This window comes from Schistocerca serialis, chromosome 7 (genome assembly GCF_023864345.2).
Source record: "Schistocerca serialis cubense isolate TAMUIC-IGC-003099 chromosome 7, iqSchSeri2.2, whole genome shotgun sequence".
In the NCBI taxonomy this organism is placed as follows: Eukaryota; Metazoa; Arthropoda; class Insecta; order Orthoptera; family Acrididae; genus Schistocerca; species Schistocerca serialis.
In genome coordinates, this window is record NC_064644.1 from 214,443,905 (window position 1) to 214,465,072 (window position 21,168).

Here is a 21,168-nt window from a genome sequence, read left to right on the forward strand (position 1 = left end):
GTAAAATCACGGTCAGAAACTTAGTTATTATCACAGAACTCTGATTTTTTATATTTTACTTACTGGTCTACTATGTAAAATAAATGAAAAAAATTACTTACCTATAGCTGACTGATGTGTTGCACATAGAAATATGCAACAGAAAACAGCATTTACACTAGCTTTTGAGCTCTTGCTCTTTCTCTAGTAAAAGTACACACATTCACACGTGCAACCACATAGACACCCAAACACCGCACAGCTGTGGCATATTTTTTATCGTTATTAATTTGAAAGTGGTGTGTATGGAACAGAACAACCTGGCGTGAAGTACGGTATGCTTATTGACAGAAGGAATCTACAGACACTATTTGAATATCCATGATTTCCGTAGTTAACTTTTAAGCATTTTCTGCTGTCATTCTTTTCATTATTGATTCAATTTCGTCTTCTTGAGCAATTGATCCAGCAACTGATCCACTTCCCCTTGTTTAATGACTTCACTTTAATGCAAATATCTTTTTGAGAAATAAGCTTTCCGTTTATATATGTTGTTGTTGTTGTTGTGGTCTTCAGTCCTGAGACTGGTTTGATGTAGCTCTCCATGCTACTCTATCCTGTGCAAGCTTCTTCATCTCCCAGTACCTACTGCAACCTACATCCTTTTGAATCTGCTTAGTGTATTCATCTCTTGGTCTCCCCCTACGATTTTTACCCTCCACGCTGCCCTCCAATACTAAATTGGTGATCCCTTGATGCCTCAGAACATGTCCTACCAACCGATCCCTTCTTCTGGTCAAGTTGTGCCACAAACTTCTTTTCTCCCCAATCCTATTAAATACCTCCTCATTAGTTATGTGATCTACCCATCTAATCTTCAGCATTCTTCTGTAGCACCACATTTCGAAAGCTCCTATTCTCTTCTTGTCCAAACTATTTATCGTCCATGTTTCACTTCCATACATGGCTACGCTCCATACAAATACTTTCAGAAATGACTTCCTGACACTTAAATCTATACTCGATGTTAACAAATTTCTCTTCTTCAGAAACGCTTTCCTTGCCATTGCCAGTCTACATCTTATATCCTCTCTACTTCGACCATCATCAGTTATTTTACTCCCCAAATAGCAAAACTCCTTTACTACTTTAAGTGTCTCATTTCCTAACCTAATTCCCTCAGCATCACCTGACTTAATTCGACTACATTCCATTATCCTCGTTTTGCTTTTGTTTATATATGTATGACTACATAATGCATTGTTCTTATTTTCACCGTTCTGAATCCCATTTTGTACGTCACTCACTGTAGACACTAAGATTTACATGTTACCACATAATCATCAGTTTGTTAAGTTAGCCAATTTATTTCATTTATTCCTTTTTGTCAACTCATTGCCGTCTTGTTTCCTTCTCTCTATAAGCTGTGTAGATTGTGACCACTCAACTTTTCTAAGGGTGTCTTCATAGTATTGTTGTCCTTGTGGGTATTACGAGTCATAGATCAGTAATAACACACTTTTGCAGTTGAATGTTATTTAAACACTGAACAAGGAGAATACAGTGTGGCTGTCCGAACATAGAACACAGAGGGAGCTAGATAGAAGTAGAGCCAAAGATCATCGGGTCCAAAGACATGACACTTCACGCCAGAGGCGCCACAGAGCCACACCCCCACACCCCTCCGGCAGTGCAGAGCACGGCGGGGAGAAGCCAGTTCACTTCAACACAAAATCATGGTGCTAGCGTGGCAGATGACGACGGCATCCAGTGTACGAAGTGGACGCCTCGGAAGCTGCGCAGACAGGGTCATGTGCGTTGGGCTGCTGTGTGGGCAGTGGAGAGTCATTCAAGGTCACGTGAGTGGGCAAGGTGTCGGTGATGGCAGGCTGGCTGGTGCGTTGTAACGTGGCTCGGAGAGAGACCATGCAGGTTTTAATTGCTTAACTGAAACTGTATTCGGTCGTCCATTGAGTAGTATCACGATAGTATTCACTCCATGGCGTAAGACACGTTGCAGAATGGAAGAAGGAGGTTGCAGGGCCGTACGTATGAAGTTGTCTCATAGCATGATGAATTTGCACAATGCCAGGTCTTTGTGTACAAGCATTGGCGGCATGGAATGAGTGCAAGGCAGGGGTGGGTGAAGTTGGGCGACGTGTGCACGCACTCATTCTACAAGGGCAGGAAGGTCGATGGCGTCGGTCGGTGGTGTGTCCTTGACAAATTCAGCTGGCAGGGCAAGTGGTTCTCCATATAAGACCTATGCCAGCGAAGCATTCAGCTCCTCCTTGTGGGCGGAGTGGATGCCGAGTAAGACCCAAGGAAGTGCCTCAGTGGATGATCCACCAATGCGAACCAAGTCCTTAGGTGTAATGACGCGAGGCATGTAAGAATGTGCAACTTCGTGTGCACGAACATTCGAATTAAAGTTCTCGAATGTCATCGGCTCATCAGACCAAACTGAAGGTGACTGCTTAGCTGAGGGATGAAACACAACGTCCTTCACACGATTATTGTTTACAATGTCACTAAGTGGCGTGCACTGTCCGTGTAACAGCCATTGCTGCATAGTAGCATTTGATGGTGGCCATGTTGGGCCGGTTATGGTTAAGTGGCCACCGGTATGACTGGGGCCAGGTAATTGTTCTGTTTTAACCAAACGTACATTAGGAACACTAGTAAAAATGCGAGCACAGTTAATAGGGTGCAAGGCACTGGCACAAAATGACATTGGTAGATCCATTGGTCCAAAGACTCTGTGGACCTGTACATGAAGTCTGTTAGTGAAGAAAAGAAGCACAAAATAATTCCTAAACACATGATGATGATGTTGGGGGTCACCACTGTGGATATTACGAGTCATAGATCGCTAATAACGCACTTTTGCAGTTGAATGAATAGTTGCGTAAACACTGAACAAGGCAAATACAATATGACTGTCCGAACATAGTGTGCAGAGGGAGTTAGTTAGAAGTAGTCAAAGATCATCGGGTCCAAAGACATGACGCTTCACGCCAGAGGCACGACATCCCCACCACTTTTAGACAATGGGATACTAATCTTGATGGAAAAATTTCACTGCAGAATGTTCATTAAAACAGAAGGAGAAGGTTAGTGGCATATTGGTAGCTGCATGTCAGTTTAAGCATTTTATTTATTGCTAGAGTACAACTGTATGTATCCAATTTGAGTTCTAGTTTCAAAAACCATTTTAACCTGCTGAAAATATTTAATAGAAGGACCTCTTAAATTATATGTTGAAAAATTCAGTCCACTGACAACATTAACGTAGAAAATGAGCAGAGTTTCTGCCTCTCCTTTATCACAGTAGTGTTAGTTCTGCAGGATTAGCAGGGGAAACTCTGTATCTATTGCAGTGGAAATAGACAGGCATATTGAGTTGTTTTGTGAGGTGTGCCAAGATGGAGCAATTTGAGGAGTTCTACCCATGATTCAGACCATAGAACTGGGCAGCATAACCAAAATGTTTTAACAGTTTTCTGTTTCCATCCACAGAGATGTTAATTTGCTTCTAGAATTCAGTATATCTAATGGAATGTTTTTCAAATTGCAGTAGCTTTTTTTTTTTTTTTTTTTTTTTTTTAATTTTTTAAAAGTGTTGTTATCTTCTGTTATGCATCTTTTTGACATGCTGATTGAGGAAACTTATATTTTCCAGGCAAGTCATTTCATGGCATCGCCCATTTTGTGTTGACCTTCAGGAAGAAACTTTTGCACTTATTCACCATTTTCTGGAAAAGTATGCTACCGTGTTTGATGAGAAAGACATGCTTAAACCATTTCCAACTCCTGAGTAAGTAATATTTCCCAGGTTGATACTGATTTCTATGTGTAAATTTCTGCTTTAGTTCATAGTTTGTTATAATTAGCTTCATTAAATATGTTGAAGAGGCTTTTCTGGCCACCACTGAGGGAACAGAGTGCAGGGAACTTGCATAATACTAGGTACGGAAAGCTGATTAAAATCAGAAATTGATAGCAGTGATGCTTAAAAGGTAAATCTAAGTGTAAGTCAAAAGGATGGAAATAGTAAATTTGCCACAATACATGTGAGATTCATCATATCTCCTCAGAGAGAAATTCAGCTGCTTGTGAGATTATATGGAAGGGAATCATATCAATAGTGTGCGCATACTTATAATTGGATGTTTATACCAACATTCAGACTGACTCCTAGATGTAACCAGAAACCTTAGAGGAAACTTCAGTTTGCTAGTACATATGTCGCCCAATCATACAGCCATCATTGGAGGAGATTTTAATTATCCAACAAACAATTGAGATATCGACAGATTCGTAAGTGGTGGATGTGACAAAACACTCTACAGAACGATACTAAATGACTTATCTGAAAACTGTTTAGAATATATAGATTGGAAGCCCACTCATGGCTCCTTTAATCATAAGGATTGTTCTAACACAGCTACGAGATTTCACTGCTGTTATCTTTTATTAATACATACACTGGCTCTTTTTCACAATACAGTTATCACTTGTATTCCACATCCCTGAAGGTTCCTCTGTGGAGAAGTTTTTATGGGAGCCAAACTGAGTGTTGTGGAAAGGTTGTTGACAGAAAGGTGTTCCAATATTATTTTGTAAACTAGCTTTTCAGACAATTCTCTGAACATTGTAGGAGAGTCATGAGTGTGTAATTGGAAGTTCATTGCTTATCTCCACTTTTATGACTGAGTGTACATTTCAATCTTTCAGGAAATACTCCTTGGCCTATTGACTGATAACAAGAGCTGTGGGCTTGTAGATTGTAGAGACCACTATCACTTTTCAATTCCTGTTCAGTTACTGTTTAATGAAGAAAGAACAAATGTTCATGATAAGGAAACTCATGGCCACAGTTTTTTGGGACTGAAAAGGTATTCTTCTGTTAGACTTTTTGCCAAGAGGAATGACAATAAATGCTGAGAGGCACTGTGAAACATTATTAAAGCTTAGGCATGCTATTCAAATTTGCCAGCGGGGGCTGCTCTTCAGCAGTGTCGATCTGCTTCACAACAATGCTTGGCCTCACGTTATGGCAAGAACAAAGACACGACAGGACAAGTTTCATTGGGAATTACTGGATCATTCACTGTACAGCTATGACTTAGCACCATCAGACTTCCACCAGTTTCCAAACTGAAGGGATTTCTTGGTGAAAGTGCTTGGAAAATGATGACATGTTGAAAGAAACTGTTGCTAACTGGTTAAATGGTCAGGTGGCAGAGTTCTCTAATGCTGGGACCCAAAAGCTGCTGCCATGACAGGACAAATGTTCAAATGTTCATGGCTACTAGTTTCTCTTACTCCATTACAAATTGGTTCTTATTTTAAAAATGGCTCTTAAATATAGTGAACACAACAGCATCCTAAATTTCTTGGCCCCTTTGCTCTGCCAAAATATGAAGCAAATTGGTGAAGGACTTCCTGAGATTTGTGATAACCATGCTTTCCCTGTATATATTAAATAGTGTGTTGATCATAAACCCATGTAGTGTCATGTAAATATTAAATATGTAGTAGTAAACAAACTGTTGCAACTTAGCTTTCTGTTAATTTTATTACGTCCATTTTTATCTCCTTCATGCACAAATAGCATGTACCAGTTTAAAGATAATTAATGATAAATTAAGTGACAGAATTCCATTTTGAGAGTTCTGTTACTGTTTTTCTTTTTTTCTTCACTTGTACAACAAATGCAATTGAAGGATATAGAACACCAGCATCTGACTGGTATGCTAGAGTTAATGAGTTCATGAGTTTTTGAAACAGATATTATTCTATCATGTAATGGAACTGTATTTCATTTTATTGCATTCAGATATGTGGCTTTATACTGGAGAAACAAGGGAATGAGGTGAAAGAAACCGAGTTTAATTTTATCCATATTTTGTAGCTTAAAACGTGACTGTATTCAAAACATTGTAGGTATGAATTAAATAACACCTTTCATGTTTCATTAACTACACAATGCAGTTCGGACCCTGCAGGTCCTGTGTCAGGTGTAATTTGTCTTAATATATGTTTTATTTCTCCTCCTGATTGGGGTGAAATGCACATTCCTGTCACGAAAAGGTTTAATGTTAGGTTATGAATTTTGTAAGTCGAATGCGGAAAATATGTGCAAAATAGTGGAAAATGAATAGTGTAAACTTACCACATCATCCAAGGAAAGCATTTTTGATGTTTTAGTACTGGCAAACAATTCTTTTCTCCGGCATTTTAGTACATGTCACTTCATTCAGGATGTACATTTGGACACACATGTTTATAAACACTTCTCAGATGTTTTTGTATTTTGTATATGACTTTATTCATAGTGCTAAAGATATAACTATTAAACAATTGACATATGCAAGAAATAACTTAGGAATAGGTCTTTTAAATTACTGAAATAACTATGGCTTGCAAAATCTGTTTGTTCATTTAACATACATTCTGGTTTTTTGATTTTGTGGAGGTATATCTGCAGTTGTTCTAACAGACTTAGGGTCTTACCATTGGCTTCGTTATGTAGTATTACCAAATTGTTTTCTAGACTGTTGATAACATGTTTCATTTCCAATATATGTTGTGCAATGACCGATTTTTCGAAATTCTTGAGCCTGAAAGCATTACATGTTCTTGAAAATGGGTGTTGAAGTTTCTGCCTGTTTTCCCTGCGTAGTAGGCAGGACAACTGGGGCATGGTACATTGTACACTCCGCTGTTGTTGTATGTTTGTGTATTTGATTTTACGTTATGGATGAGTAAGTTTCCGAACTTATTATTGGTTGAGAATGCAACTGTTACATTTGTTTTTCTGAAAAGTTTGGCAGTTTTTTGTGATATGGGCCCCAGGTATGGGATACTGGCAAATATTTTCTCTTCTTTCACAGTGTGCCCATTCGTTGTCTTGCTTTTCTGTATTTGTCTGCTTAAATTGTCAATTGTTTTGGTTGTGTAGCCATTGCTTATGGCAATGCTCTTTATTGAATCTATCTCATTCTTGACAGTGTTTTCTTCTAAATCAAGGGAGTGTACTCTGTGTAGCATGGACGTAAATGCAGCATGTTTCTGTATGGAGGGATGGCATGATGAGTTGTCCAGTGTTATGTCTGTGTATGTGCATTTTCTGTGTATGCTGAACTTGTGTTTTTGTTGGTGGTTGGTGATTTTAAGATCCAGGAAGTTTATGCTTTTGTTGTCCTCATGTAATATTGTGAATTTTATGTTTACACTGTTCATTTTCCACTATTTTGCACACATTTTCGACATTCAACTAACGAAATTCATAACCTAACATTAAACCTTTTCGTGACAGGAATGTGCATTTCACCTCATTCAGGAAAAGAAATAAAACATATATTAAGATAAATTACTACTGACGATGGGCCCACAGGGTCCAAAATGCATCATATAGTAAATAAAATATGAAAAAGTTGTGACTGAAGGCGTTGTTTCATTCATACCTCCAATGTAAAGAAACTGAGGCTTTCACAGTCCAAGTGGCAGATTATCAATCATCCAGATTTGGTAATATGGTACATAATCATAGGACAGCTAAAACACAGGCATTGCCCATATCACCTTTAACTGGATATGAAAAATTCCACCATAACCACAGAAGGAGACATTTCATAGACATTTCAGACAGGCACAAAGAAAAGACTATTACACATGTAGCTATCGGACAGAACCTTCCTCAGCAAAGAAAACATTCACACAGGCAAGTACACCTTACACACACTTGGCTGCCATCACCAACAGCTCCGACCACTTTTCTCCATTTTGCAGAGATGTCAATTATGACATCTATAAGAAGTGATTTGATCCAGTATTTGCTCCTCGGTAAACTTGTATCTGTAACCTGTCCAAGAAATTCCTCATTTATTATTGTGTAACCTGTAACAAATGTATATCCTCTTGCTGACCAGATAAATTTGTGTATCTCTTTCTTTGTAAAGAAACTATTGCTATTTTTTAAATGATTGAAGGCAGCAGGATCTTGAAGTATTTTGATGTTTTCACTACACACAGTTTCTCCAAACATGGCTACTACTTTTGTAATTGGTATTTCTAGTTCTGTTACTGAAATATTCCATGAGCAATATTTGATTTTTATTGTATCTGGTTCATATCATTTTTAATTGATTGTAAAAGACCGTGTACTCGTCAATTTTTCCTTCTTGTGGGTCATACGTTGCTATTATTCATAGGATTCCTCTTGGACCTTTAATTCCGTTTAGTACAGTATGTTCATTTACACATTCATAGTCCACTATTTTCACTTCCTATTTTCTATTGGTGTAGATGACAACACCTTTACTTCCTTATTGTTCCTGTTTTACTCCACTGTACATTATATAGTCATCTACATATTTAGTTCCAGATGATGTCTTCTTTGTTTCTGCAATTTCCAAAAACTCTATTTAATTTGTTTCAAATGTTTAGCTAATTCAACTTCCTTAAGAGCAGTTCCCTAACTTTCCAGGTGGCATTAAATCATTTTCTCTTGTTCGTATTTCTTTCCCACTTTGTATTATTGTCTCTCCATCTTGTTTTGGAGGCTAAGTTAAGTACTACAAGTACATTTATTGTGTCCTTGAATGAGATACTGACCCATCAAAGGCGAGAATGTTGATGGGGTTGCCATCTGTGAGCTTTACCAGCCACAGCTCGAAAAACACCTAGATGAGTACGTTACAGTATTCCCTCTGTACTTAATGTTATGGTTATACCACCATTGGCAGTATAACTATTACATACTGTATTATTAAATATATAATTAATTGTACAAGAAGCAGTCAAATGAAAATGAGACAGGTGGAAAAAAGTAAGAAAACTGTTTACTGTTTGAAATGTAATCACCATAACTGTTAATACATTTACCCCAGTGTGAGACAAGAAGGTCAATGCCTTCATGGAAAAGTGTTTGCAGTTGCCTACGGAACCATGATTGTACCCAAGTGTGCACCTCTTCATCTGAAGCAAATCGTGGGCCACAAATGTCTTTCTACAGAGCTCCAAAAATATGGAAATCAATGGGGAGAGACTGGGATTGTACAGAGGATGTGTGAGGGCTGTGAAACTTCTGCAATGTAGTGAAATCAGCCTTGGAAACATGTAGGTGGGCATTATCGTTCAACAGAATGATGCTGTCTATCAACATTCCTGGGAATTTTGACTTGGTGTTGATGTGGACACTTTGAAAAAATTGAAGTTCTCTTTACACTCCAAATTCTCTAGAATGTTGACAGATGGCACCATTCTTTTGTAAGATAATGCCTGCCCACATATTGTCAAGGTTGTTTAGACTAAGCCACAGAAGTTTCACTGGGAAGCTCTTACACATCCTCCACACAGTCCCGATCTCTCTCGATACAAATTCCACATTTTTGGAGCCCTGAAGAAGACATTCATGGCCGTCTATTTGCCTTGGATGAAGAGGTGACTTCCTGGGTACAATCATAGTTCCATAGGCAACTGCAAACATTTTTCCATGAAGGCTCAATTGTCTTGTCTCACAGTGGGATGAAACAGTTATGGCGATTACTTGTAATAAACTGTATACCTTCTGTTTCTGCATCCGTCTTATTTTCATTTGTCAGTCTCTTATATAATATAGTATTACAATATTAGTCTTTGTTTTGCAGTGCTTTGGCATTTAGCAGTAACTTTGGGTCATAAGTTAAACTAATTTAATAAATAACAACAATGACTTTTTAAATTAAAATATTGTATTAATCTTACCTGTTACTACTAACTTATTTATAATTTCTTTGGATCGTAGCTGCACCACCAGATGTTGATGAACACTGATTAGAGCAAGACCAGTTAGTGTTTCATCTCCTATTTTATTTCTAAAGTAAGTTTTTAGCCCCTTTAGAGTGGATAACCATCTTTCACAAATCACAGAGAACACTGTCAGTGTGGCTAAAAGGGTAAAAAAGTGTTCATCACACTAATTGATACCTTCCACTACAAAGGCAGGCTTTTGCTCTACAGGTTTCAAGTGATTGTGCCACATCCCACATTCTCGCAGAAATATTATTCTTGCATTTTCACCCAGAAATAAATATTTCTGGGTCCCGTATTTATAAGGCTTTCTTTTCTCCTGGAGTTGTTGCAGGTTTCCTTGGATTGAAGGTGCTTCAATAGTTTCTTCATGTGGTTTGAAATGAACATTGAGTTCTGTAATTAAAAGTTCAGTAAAAGAATAGAATATTGTCATGTAGAAGATGGTGTAATTAGATGAATGATGAACACTAACTTCACTTAACGAAGGTTTATTCAGCACTTGCACATACAAGAGTGCAGAGCAAACTGCCTCTGGCCAGAACACATACAGTATATATACAGCTACAGAACATTCCAGTACAATGTTTCTTGACTTTTGTGGATACTTCTAGAATGTACTTGTACCGAATATAGAAATTAAAATTTTACAGTTCAGGTGAGTTTTGAACTCATGACCCTCCATGCAACAGTCTAGTATCATAACCACTACACCGCAGTGACTGTGCTACTCGGCTTCTTCTGTGACATTGCTCCCTCCTTAAGAGAACAGCGTCTCAGTGTTATGTCCTCCTAGTCCAGAACGAGTCATCGGTCCCGCGTACTCCTACTCCTTATGACTGATGTTCGCCCTGGTGGTGATCTTCTCAGAACTTCCTTTGTGCTACGCTCTTCATCATCTTTCCGCTTGTTGCCTGTCGCTGGGGCTTCGAATTTACCCTGGGTTGCAGGATCCTTATAGGGCTTCATTCGAAGGACGTGGACCATATCTCTGATCTTTCGCCGTCTGGTGTCGGGGTCAAAATCTTCAACTTCATAAGTAACATCAGCCAACTATTTTACAACCGTATAAGGTCCAAAGTAGCGTCTGAGGAGCTTCTCAGAGAGACCAACCTTCAGAGCAGGAATGAGCAGATGAGGTCACCAGGCTAGTAGACAACAGGGCGGTGGCTCGTGTCATACCTTCGACGATTGTTTTTTTGAGCCTGCAGCGCCCGGAGTCAATCTAACTGCTGAGCTTCCTCAGCTCTGGTTAACACGTGGCCAATGTAGTCGTCGTCCACGTCGTCAATATGTAACGGAAACACAGTGTCCATCGTTGTAGTCGCCTCACGCCCATGCACCAGGAAAAATGGCGTAAATCCCATGGTGTCTTGTTTGGCGGTGTTGTAGGCAAACGTCACGAAAGGTAGCACCTCATCCCAGTTGCTCTGTTCAACATTGACGATCATTGATAGCATGTTGGCCAAGGTCTTATTAAGGCATTCAGTAAACCCATTAGTTTGTGGATGGTAGGCAGTCGTCATGTGATAAGTAATGTTGCACTAACGGTTTATCTCTTTCAAAATATTTGATTGAAAAACTTTTCCTCGATCCATAATTAATAACCTTGGGGCACCATGTCTTAATACAATGTCTTCCATGATGAATTTGTCTACCTCGGATGCTTCGGCTGTTTTCACGGTTTTTGTAATGGCATAGCATGTCACATAATCAGTGCAAACAATAATCCATCTATTGCTACTAGCAGACGTTGGAAATCATTTGAGGAAGTCAATCCCAACATGCTGGAAAGGCGTTTCAGCTAGTGGAATTGTTATGAGTCAGCCAGGTGGTTTCTGAGGAACTGCCTTTCTCTTCTGGCACTCTCGACAGTGTGACACATAGTGACGGACACTCCTAAATAAATCTCTTGCAGATCCTATCATATGTCTTAATAAATCCTAAATGTCTGGCCTCGGGTGTGTCATGGAATTTCTGTAGAACATCGAAGCGCATGTGTTTAGGAATTACTGGTAGGCCTAGCCACCTCTTTCCAAATGGATCAAAGTTTTTCTTGCACAGTAATCCATTAACTACCTTAAATTGTCCTTTCACATCCTCTGACCAATTTAAGGCGAGCATAATTTGAGATATCGTGGCATCCTCCTTCTGCTCAACAGAGAGATCCTGGAGAGCAGCGAGATACCTCGCTATCTTAATCAAAGTCTTGATGGTCTTGAACAGGGTTTCTTGAGAGACAGTCGGCATCTTGGTGTTTTCTTCCACTTTTGTACACTGTGATAATGTCATACTCTTGAAGATGTAATGCCCACCTACCGAGTCTTCCTGTTGGACCCTTAAGACTTGTCAACCAACAAAGTGAATGATGGTCTGTAACAACTGTGAATGGTCTTCCATAGAGATACTGTCAAATTTGCACATGGCCCGGATCACAGCAAGACATTCTCTTTCTGTAGCTGAGCAGTTTCTCTCGGCTTTTGTAAATGTCCTAGAAGCATAGCCTATAACTTTCTCTTTTCCATCCGAAGTTTGCACCAGAACAGCACCGATCCCGTACCCACTGGCATCTGTGTGTAGTTCTGTAGGTGTTCTCTCATCATACAGAGCAAGTACAGGGTCAGTCGCCAGAGCATTTCGCAGCACATCGAAAGAATCTTGTTGAGCATCACCCCAGATAAATTTAGCATCGGCTTTTAGCAACTCTTGGAATGGCTTGGCTTTGATACAAAAGTCTTTGCTAAAACAATGGTAATAAGAACATAATCTGAGGAAGGTTCTTACATCTCTAATACTTTTAAGAATAGGAAATTCCATTATAGATCTCACCTTTTCTGGGTCTGGCTGCACACCTTCGTTTGACACAAGGTGACCAAGTATTTTGATTTCTTTTGCTCCAAAGATACACTTTCTTGGATTAAGTTTCAATCTGCCTTGTTGGAGACACTTAAGAGCAGCCCTCCGTCTTTTTAAGTGTTCATCAGATATCTCTGAGAACACTATAATGTCTTCTAAATAACAAAGACACATCGTCCACTTCAGGTGACTTAGAAGATTATCCACCATCCGTTCAAAAGTTGCTGGTGCATTACACAAACCAAATAAATGGCATTAACTTAAACTCTTACAGGCCTTCAGGGGTGATGAATGCAGTTTTCTCATGATCAGCCTCATCTACTTTGATTTGCCAGTATCCCAAGTACATGCCCATAGCCCCCTTCAGACAGTCTAGTGGAAGGAGGTAAATGTCCTTTTTAGTTAACTTATTAAGCTTCCTGTAATCAACACAAAAGTTCCAACTGCCATCCTTCTTCCTGACGAGAACCACTGGTGACGACCATGGGCTCTGCAGAGAACTCTTGAAGAATGGCAAGTAGCTGCTTCTCTTGTTCCTTAGTGAGATCTGGTGATAGTCGAGCTAGAACAGGGTGTATACGCCACGGGACAACCGGGAAATCTGGGAAAAACCTGGGGAATTTTTTCATCTGGAAGAAAACCGGGAAAAACCCGGGAATTTTTTAGAATTCTGGGTATTTTTCATTGTTTTATTTTTCAGTTAAATTTTTGAAATTTAGCTGGTAAGAGCTGATACTCTGACAAAGTCTTTTACTGTATCCCACCACTGCAAAACAATAATGTTGCCATAAAAATAAACGAGACAAAAAAATTAAAATAAAACTTAAGTTGCAAAGGAAATGGGCCATTTACAACAAAGAAACACAGTGCACACGCAAGTGTCGGACAACAGCGAAACATGTCAAAGGCTATAGGACGAAGACTACGCAATTCTTCATAACAACAAACTGCTTCCGATGACCGTGACGTCACAACTGTTCACATCAGGTTCGTTTGAAGAGTTGCTAGCGGGCTCTTGCGCATGCGCTGTTGATTCGCGTATGAGCAGTACTTTCTACCTCTTCTGCCCCCTTGAAGTGTGACTCTTATGAGTGTTAGCTGTATCAGCAGTACCAACAAGCAGTCAGATGCTACGTGGAAACATTTTTCTGGTACACCCAAACTGCTAGATTTGCACTGTGCAGAGCAGTCTTAGTTGTAGTGGGGAGGGGGAATAGTCTCCACTTTCAGTGATTTTGCTGTTTACTCTTTATTTACAGCTCTCATGTTAAATGAAAACAAAATATAATTCTGTGGCCGGGAGCTATCAAGTGAATTAAAATAATTCACATATTTACGGAAGGCTAAAATATGTTATTAGTTTCAGTTTTCTGATTTTATTTTATTTCCACATTTTCGGTAGTCAAGCATTAATCGCCTTGCAGAACAATGAAGTTATTTTTGTCGATCTGCTAAAGAAATTTGCATTTTATTATTATTTTTCGCAGAGGCAGTAAATTTATTTGAAACAAAGTGTTTCATTCCACACCATTGGCTAGTTTCAACTATTTGCTAAATTTCAAATGCACTTTTTCATCTTCCGGCATGTATGGCATTATGCCATAATAAAGAACCAAACATGAGATAATTCATTCTGATAGGGGTGACAAAGAAAAAACTCAGACTGAAAATAAAAAGTTTAGGTACCCAGTAAAGGATGCACGTGAAATAATCAAAAACAAAAATGATCTATTGATGCACTGGAATATAATGGCTTAGGGGCAGAACTACCAAATCGTAAATACTAAAAAATTGACAACCTAAAAATTCTGCTTTCAGAATCTGTAAATATTAAAATAATCTGCCTAAACGAACGCTGGTTAACAGAAGATTGTATAAAAGTATTAAATAGTATTAATAATTTTAAGGTTGCTGCTAGCTTCTGTAGAATAACCAAATCTCATGCAGGCTCCTGCATTCTTGTCAATTCTTTTGTAAGTTATACAGTAAGAGACAGTTTTAATTATTTAGACGAAGAGAGCGTGTTTGAATGTTGCTCTGTAGAACTAAGTGATCTGAACACACTGGTTACAGCAAGCTACAGAATTCTGGACGTGCAGTAACAAAAGTGTTCTTAGCCAAATTTGAATGCCTCCTAGAAAAACTCCAGAAAGAAAGTAAGAAAACAGTTGTTATAGCAGCAGACTTCAACTTACATGTCTTAGTTGAAAGCAATGATTCCACAAAATTTCGTGACTTAATTCAGGAATCTGGTTTCAAGCTAAACTTTCCTGAAGGCACTAGGGAAAACAGCGGATCAGTGACCTGCATTGATAATATTATTACCAACTACAAATTTGATTGTGGAAGTAAGCACAAATACTGCTTAGACTTGGGTATTTCAGATCAGTCGGCTCTGTTTATTGAGATCCCAAAAGCAAATAACCTAAAGACTCCAGAAGTGTATATAAAAAGGGATCTCAGTAAAAGTAAAATGGATTTATTCTGCAGTAAATTAAGTATAATAAGCTGGCCTGTAGACCACAATAGTTTAAGCTCGATAAACTATGACAAATTCTTAAATTGTTTCTTAGAGATATTTAATGAATCATTTCCTTGTAGATATAAGCAAAAGAAAGTAAATGGTAAACTCAAATGGATTACAACAGGAATAAAAATTTCTAGTGCCAGAAAGAGAGAGCTCCACAATGAGTTAAAATCAAACAGAAATCCGGATTTTGTTACTTATGTCAAACAATATAAAGCTGTATTTAGGAAAGTTGTAGTGGGAGCTAAAAAAATGGCAAATAATAAATTCATACGAGAACACAGAAATAAGCCAAAAGCAGTGTGGTCAGCTGCTCAGTCTGAATTAGGAGCCAAAGTAAAAATTCATGAGATTTGGAAAATTAGACGTGAAAATGAAATTATAGTAAACGCTGTTCAGATGTCAAGTTGTTTCAATGAATTCTTCCTAAATGTAGTAAGATAAGATGTGGATATGACATTCTATCAAGGCATCACACATTTGGAAAACGGCCAGAACACATCTTTTAAACAATTTGAAAAAATCACCCAAAGGGATATGGAAAGGGAAGTATTGTCTCTAAAAAACAAAACCTCACATGGGTGGGATGAAATAACATCATATGTAATCATGTGTGTGTATGATATTATTTCTCAGTCACTGTCAATTACTATAAATCAGTCTTTTGAACAGGGATGCTTTCCAAATGTATTGAAATATGCTGAGATCAAACCTCTATTCAAAACAGGATTGACAGAAGATATGGGGAAGTACCGCCCTCTCTCTCTTTTGCCGGTCTTCTCTAAAGTGTTTGAAAAGATTGCAGCAAAACAAATTGATAAATTTCTTACTGTAAATGATATAATTTTTAAAAAGCAGTTCAGATTCCAACAGGGTAAAAGCACTGTGAATGCTATAAATGAGTTTATCCAAAAAATATGCTCCAGGTTAGGTAATGGTAGAAAGGTCACAGGAATATTCTGTGATCTAACTAAAGCTTTCGATTCAGTGAGCCATGCATTATTCCTCCACAAATTACAGATGTATGGAATAGGGGACACTGCTTTAAAACGGTTTAGCTCATACCTGTCAGGTAGGACACAGAGAGTAGTTTTAACTTCAGATGGAACCAATTATTCCTCAGACTGGAAAACAGTTCCCCGAGGAGTCCCACAAGGTTCGATATTAGGTCCCTATCTGTTTATTTTTTACAGTCCTATTTGATGATGATACATCAGCTATAATTGAAAATGAGGTATCTGAAAGTATTCCAGAAAAAGTCAAAAATACTTTAGAAGAACTCGAATCTTCACTCTATCTAAAACTGAAATGATGCAATTTGAAGCTAAATCAGTACGAAGGACTGAAATAAAGATAACTTGCAATGATCAGGATATCACAGAAGCAAATCGTGTGAAGTTTTTAGGCCTAAAACTTGACAAAAATTTAAATTGGAAGGTACACATAGATTACTTAGAAAATAAACTGAACAACTTAGCATTTGCAATGTGTATTTTGTCAGGTGTCACAAACATGGATACCAGAAAGATAGTTTATCACTGCTACTTTGAGTCAGTTATTCGTTATGGCATAATCTTATGGGGAAATTCAGCAAATGTCACTAGGCTCCTAGTATTACAAAAGAAAGTAATTAGAAACGTGTCTCGCAAAAAAATGGGAATCCTGTCGACCAGTGTTAAAAAATGTAAAAATACTATCTATCCCCTCACTTTACATATATGAGGCAGTGGTATTCCTATATAAAAATCAACATACACTAGACACTTTCTGTTTTGACTGCAACTACAGCACTCGTCACAGAGATAACTTCAAACTTCCAACACATCATTTAAAACTTTATGCCCAAATTCCAGAGTATATGGGGTTAAAAATTTTCAACAAAATAAAAGGCTGTAATATATTTAAGATGGAGCTTGGTTCACGGAAAAGATTGCTCTTTACTCTTCTGGTGGAAAAGTGTTATTTTTCTGTCGATGAATTCATTGAGGAAAGCTTCACAGTCTGAACACAGGGAGTGTATTATATGTATTACTTAATGTACATGTATAGCTGTAACTTAGAAATGTAAAATATAATGTAAACTTTAGTATTTCTCTTAAAAAAGAGAAAATTTTTTTTTTTTGTAAACCTTGACATATCTCCTGTGCATCAAATAAAATGATTTGAAAATTGTGCGTGATGAGATGAATAAATCACATTTCACATATAGTATCGGTAATCCAAGAAAATTTGCATCCCAAAAACTTTATATCAGGTTGAATCTGGACATACTTTATGCCGGATTATGTATTTTAATACTATTTACGAAATTCCAATGTTTTTGGAGTGTCATGTGATGTCCTGTTTCATTTATGACGTAATGTAAGAGCTATTAATGCTATGCAAGATCTGTAAATGCTATATACATATGAACATATGGGCTTTCTATGTCATTGTAGTTGCACGTTGGCAGTGACATCTGTTTTCTGGTGTTGTCTGATAATTGGTGAAACGAATTCTAACAGGTCGCAGGAAAATATTGCTGAGTGTGGTTTGAAAAGCGTTACTTTCAAAAGTAAATTTAATTTTATGCAAGGTGAATTATTTTATGTACAAGAATGTCCTTTGAATTTCTTAAATTACAGAGTTTTTGGCTCTCGTTTCAAGCTCAACACTTTGGAGATCAGTCATTTACGTCATCATTTAAAATTTCACTGGCACATTTGCATGAAGTATCTTAAAGTGTAACACACACAAAGAAGACAAATACTATGCATGAAAGCTTAGCTTTTCTTGTAGCTGTACTGTGTACATTAATTTAAACCATTAATGTTTCCTATTTGTGTTTTAACGCTTCATAACAGTGATGTTGCTATCGGCTGACTACATCACATGCCCTGTCCTCTGAAGATCTGCTGTCATCGGCTGGTGAGATCACGTGATATGAGCTATGACTGGCTTAAAATCATCGCAATCTTAGTTTCAATAAAGTGCTGTGATTGGCGGAACTCGAATATGTACTTTCCTAATATGAAAATAGGCAGCGTACAAGTTGCTGCACATAGCAGCTTGTCCCAAAATGCTCATGTGGTATGTGTTCGTTTTCTAAAGTGCCCGGAAGTTCTACGCCAGTCTGTAAAATCTAAATCATTCAAAGACTGATGAGTTTTACAATTCTGAGGGAAGTTTACTGTCACTTAAACAGGGAAAATGTCTATTTTCACCCAGGAGAAAGTGTACTTTTAACTGGGAAAAATCTGGTCCCCCCCCCCCCCCCCCCCCCCCTCCCGTATACACCCTGTAGAAGATCTTGTCTCGTAGTGGTAGCACCAATTTCACCCACAGACTTGGCATGGGAGGTTTCTATGATGCTCAGCTGTTTGGCAATTAACGGCTCAGCATTTGCTATGCACATGCGTCTTGGAAGGATCAGCGGTTCTCGGCGACAGCTATCTATCCACAGTTCACTGAATCCATTCTTAAACAAGACGACAGAGGCTGGGATGACCAAGTTATTCTTCAGTGGTATGCTTCTCTTACATTCCACTACAAGATCCATGGGTTGATGCATGGTATGACACATGGCAGTTACCTTTCTAGCACTGACTGCAGAAACGATCACTTCATCCAGCACACCGTAATCTCCACACACTCGGTTGCCCATCTTCCTGTCCACAGTATCTCATCTTGACTAACATAACCTTCGAGCGACCACAATCTATAATTGCCTGAGAAGCTTTCAAAAAGTCCCATCCGAGAATGATGTCATGACTACACTCTTGTAAGAGGATGAATTCTAAGGGCTGTGTATGGCCACTTATAACCACACGAATGACACATCTTTCTGTAGGTTTTACATGTTTCCCATTAGCTACCTTCAGCAGGGATGTTTCGTTGTTGATGAATACGGTTTTCTGCAACTGGCGACGGTACTTCTCCGAAATGACTGAATATCATGCTCCAGAGTCCACAAGAGCTTTGACTGGTTGGCCATCCATGAGGATATCGATGTAGTTTCCTATCATTTTTGTAGTGATCGACGGTGGAGGATATTTCTCTTCGGCGGTCTCACCTCCAAGGAAGGTCGCAACCCCGCACCCTTTAATTTTGCAAGTTGAGGTGGCTAGGAAATTGGCTGGAACTTCTAAATGGTGATGGACACCTTGATTGGCATGTTGGGGAGTGTCCTCTCCAGCAACTAGCTTGCGGCAATGATGACCTACGTCGTTCTGCACCCACATCTTCTTGTTCATCTCCGTCGTCCCGGAGCTGGCATCGGCTAAGATCAATCTGCTGTCTTCTGGTGCAGGCGTCATAAAATATCCGCCGCCTTTCTCGACAATAGCGCACCACATGTCCCAGTCGTCTGCTGTGGAAACATACTGGTTGGTTATCCTGTGTCCTCCAGGTGTCAGTCTTCCTTGGTGCCCAAACAGGTTCCTCATGCGGCATTGTAGGAACGTAACTTTGCTTGTGTTTCGACTTTTTCGCTGTTTTAAAGGGAAATGAAGGACGAGAAATGGGGTTAAATGTCTGTTCCACTTCCTCCCTTATGACGTCTTGAAGCGTCTCGGTTTTTTGCTCGCTGTGAAATCCAAGTGTCTTTTGAACTTCCTCTCTCACTATCTGACGAAGAACACTTGTGAAATCAGTTCCTTCCTCCGTCACAGATGTCGATGTGACGTTTGGAAACCGTTCAAAACATCTTGTGTGTAATTATTTTTTGATGCATTGTCTCGATTACTGGCACCAATCTATGAAATCGTCTGCTGTCGAAACCTCCTTTGGGAGTAGAGCTTGATACACGTCCGCAGCAATGCCCTTCATGAGATGTGCAACCTTATCTTCCTCCTCCATTCTAGGATCCACTATTTTACATAGCTCCAAGATGTCTTGAATGTAGGATGCTGTAGTTTCTCCTGGACGCTGTACCCTGCACTTTTATTTAATTTCAGCCTTGCACTTTTGTCACTGTGTGTCGCCGAAATACTTGTGCAGTTCTGCCTAGAATACTTCCCAGCTTGTTAACTTCTCCTTGTTGTTCTGATACCATTGCTTGGCAGTACCCTCCAAGTAGAAAAATACATTAGCCAAACACACGGTGTCATCCCATTTGTTAAATTTGGCTTTACGCTCATATACGTTCATCCACTTGTTTGGATCATGGCCATTGTCACCAGAGAATTCAGAAGGACGTCTCATGTGTTGGCACACAGTTGCTGTCACCGTAATGTCCTCTTCTTCTTCTGTCTCCGATAGAGTGCAATCTGTCGAATATGGCTTGTACTCGGGTTTCTTGCCACGTAAAAGACAGCTCTGTTGTGGCCTGATGGGAACCACTGTGTCGTCGATAATGTGCGCTATCACAAGTTCCAATACCCGGCGCCTCCACCAGAATAGTATCAGTAATATTAAATGGCTACACTATGATATTGCAATAGGAGGTGATTTGAACGCTGATTTTGATGTTACTAAATGTAAGGGTAGTGTTGCAGATCTGGAAAACTTACTAAGACAATACAATTTACATCATGTCAATAACAGACCCACAAGAAACAAAGCATGTGTAGATAACATCTTTGTAAACTTCAAGACCACTGAAAAGACATGTGAAGTTGTAGTGTTCCCATTCTCTGACCATGACTCCGTTTTCCTAAATTATGCAAGTAAAATTCCCCTCAATAGGAGCAATGCAAACAAACCTGTCTCAACAGTTGTGATTACCAGATCCGTAACTGAGGATAAAATTAACACATTTTGTAATTCCCTTGCTGACGGAGACTGGTTTGGCCATTGTAGTGTCGATGGACATTACACATCAAGTAATGACCTGCCAGCCAAAATAATATTTGATAGATTTTTTAATGCATTCTTGACCCTATTTAACCATGGTATTCTCATAAAGAAAATCAAAATAATGGACAGCAGCCACAAATCCAGATCTCAAAACGGACAAAATATATGGTACATTAAACAGCTGACAGATCTAAAGAAACAAGTTTTGTTACTGTACAACATATACAATAGTA

General features: G+C 38.8%; 1 protein-coding gene across 1 annotated transcript in view; it reads left to right on the forward strand.

Moving 5' to 3' along the window:
- Positions 1-21,168, forward strand: part of LOC126413339 (probable E3 ubiquitin-protein ligase HERC1) — a 722,413-nt gene that overhangs the window by 91,032 nt on the left and 610,213 nt on the right. Inside the window, exon 10 of the mRNA XM_050083249.1 lies at positions 3,662-3,796. Coding sequence (XP_049939206.1) covers positions 3,662-3,796 — 135 coding nt within the window. The remainder of the gene's footprint in view (positions 1-3,661; positions 3,797-21,168) is intronic.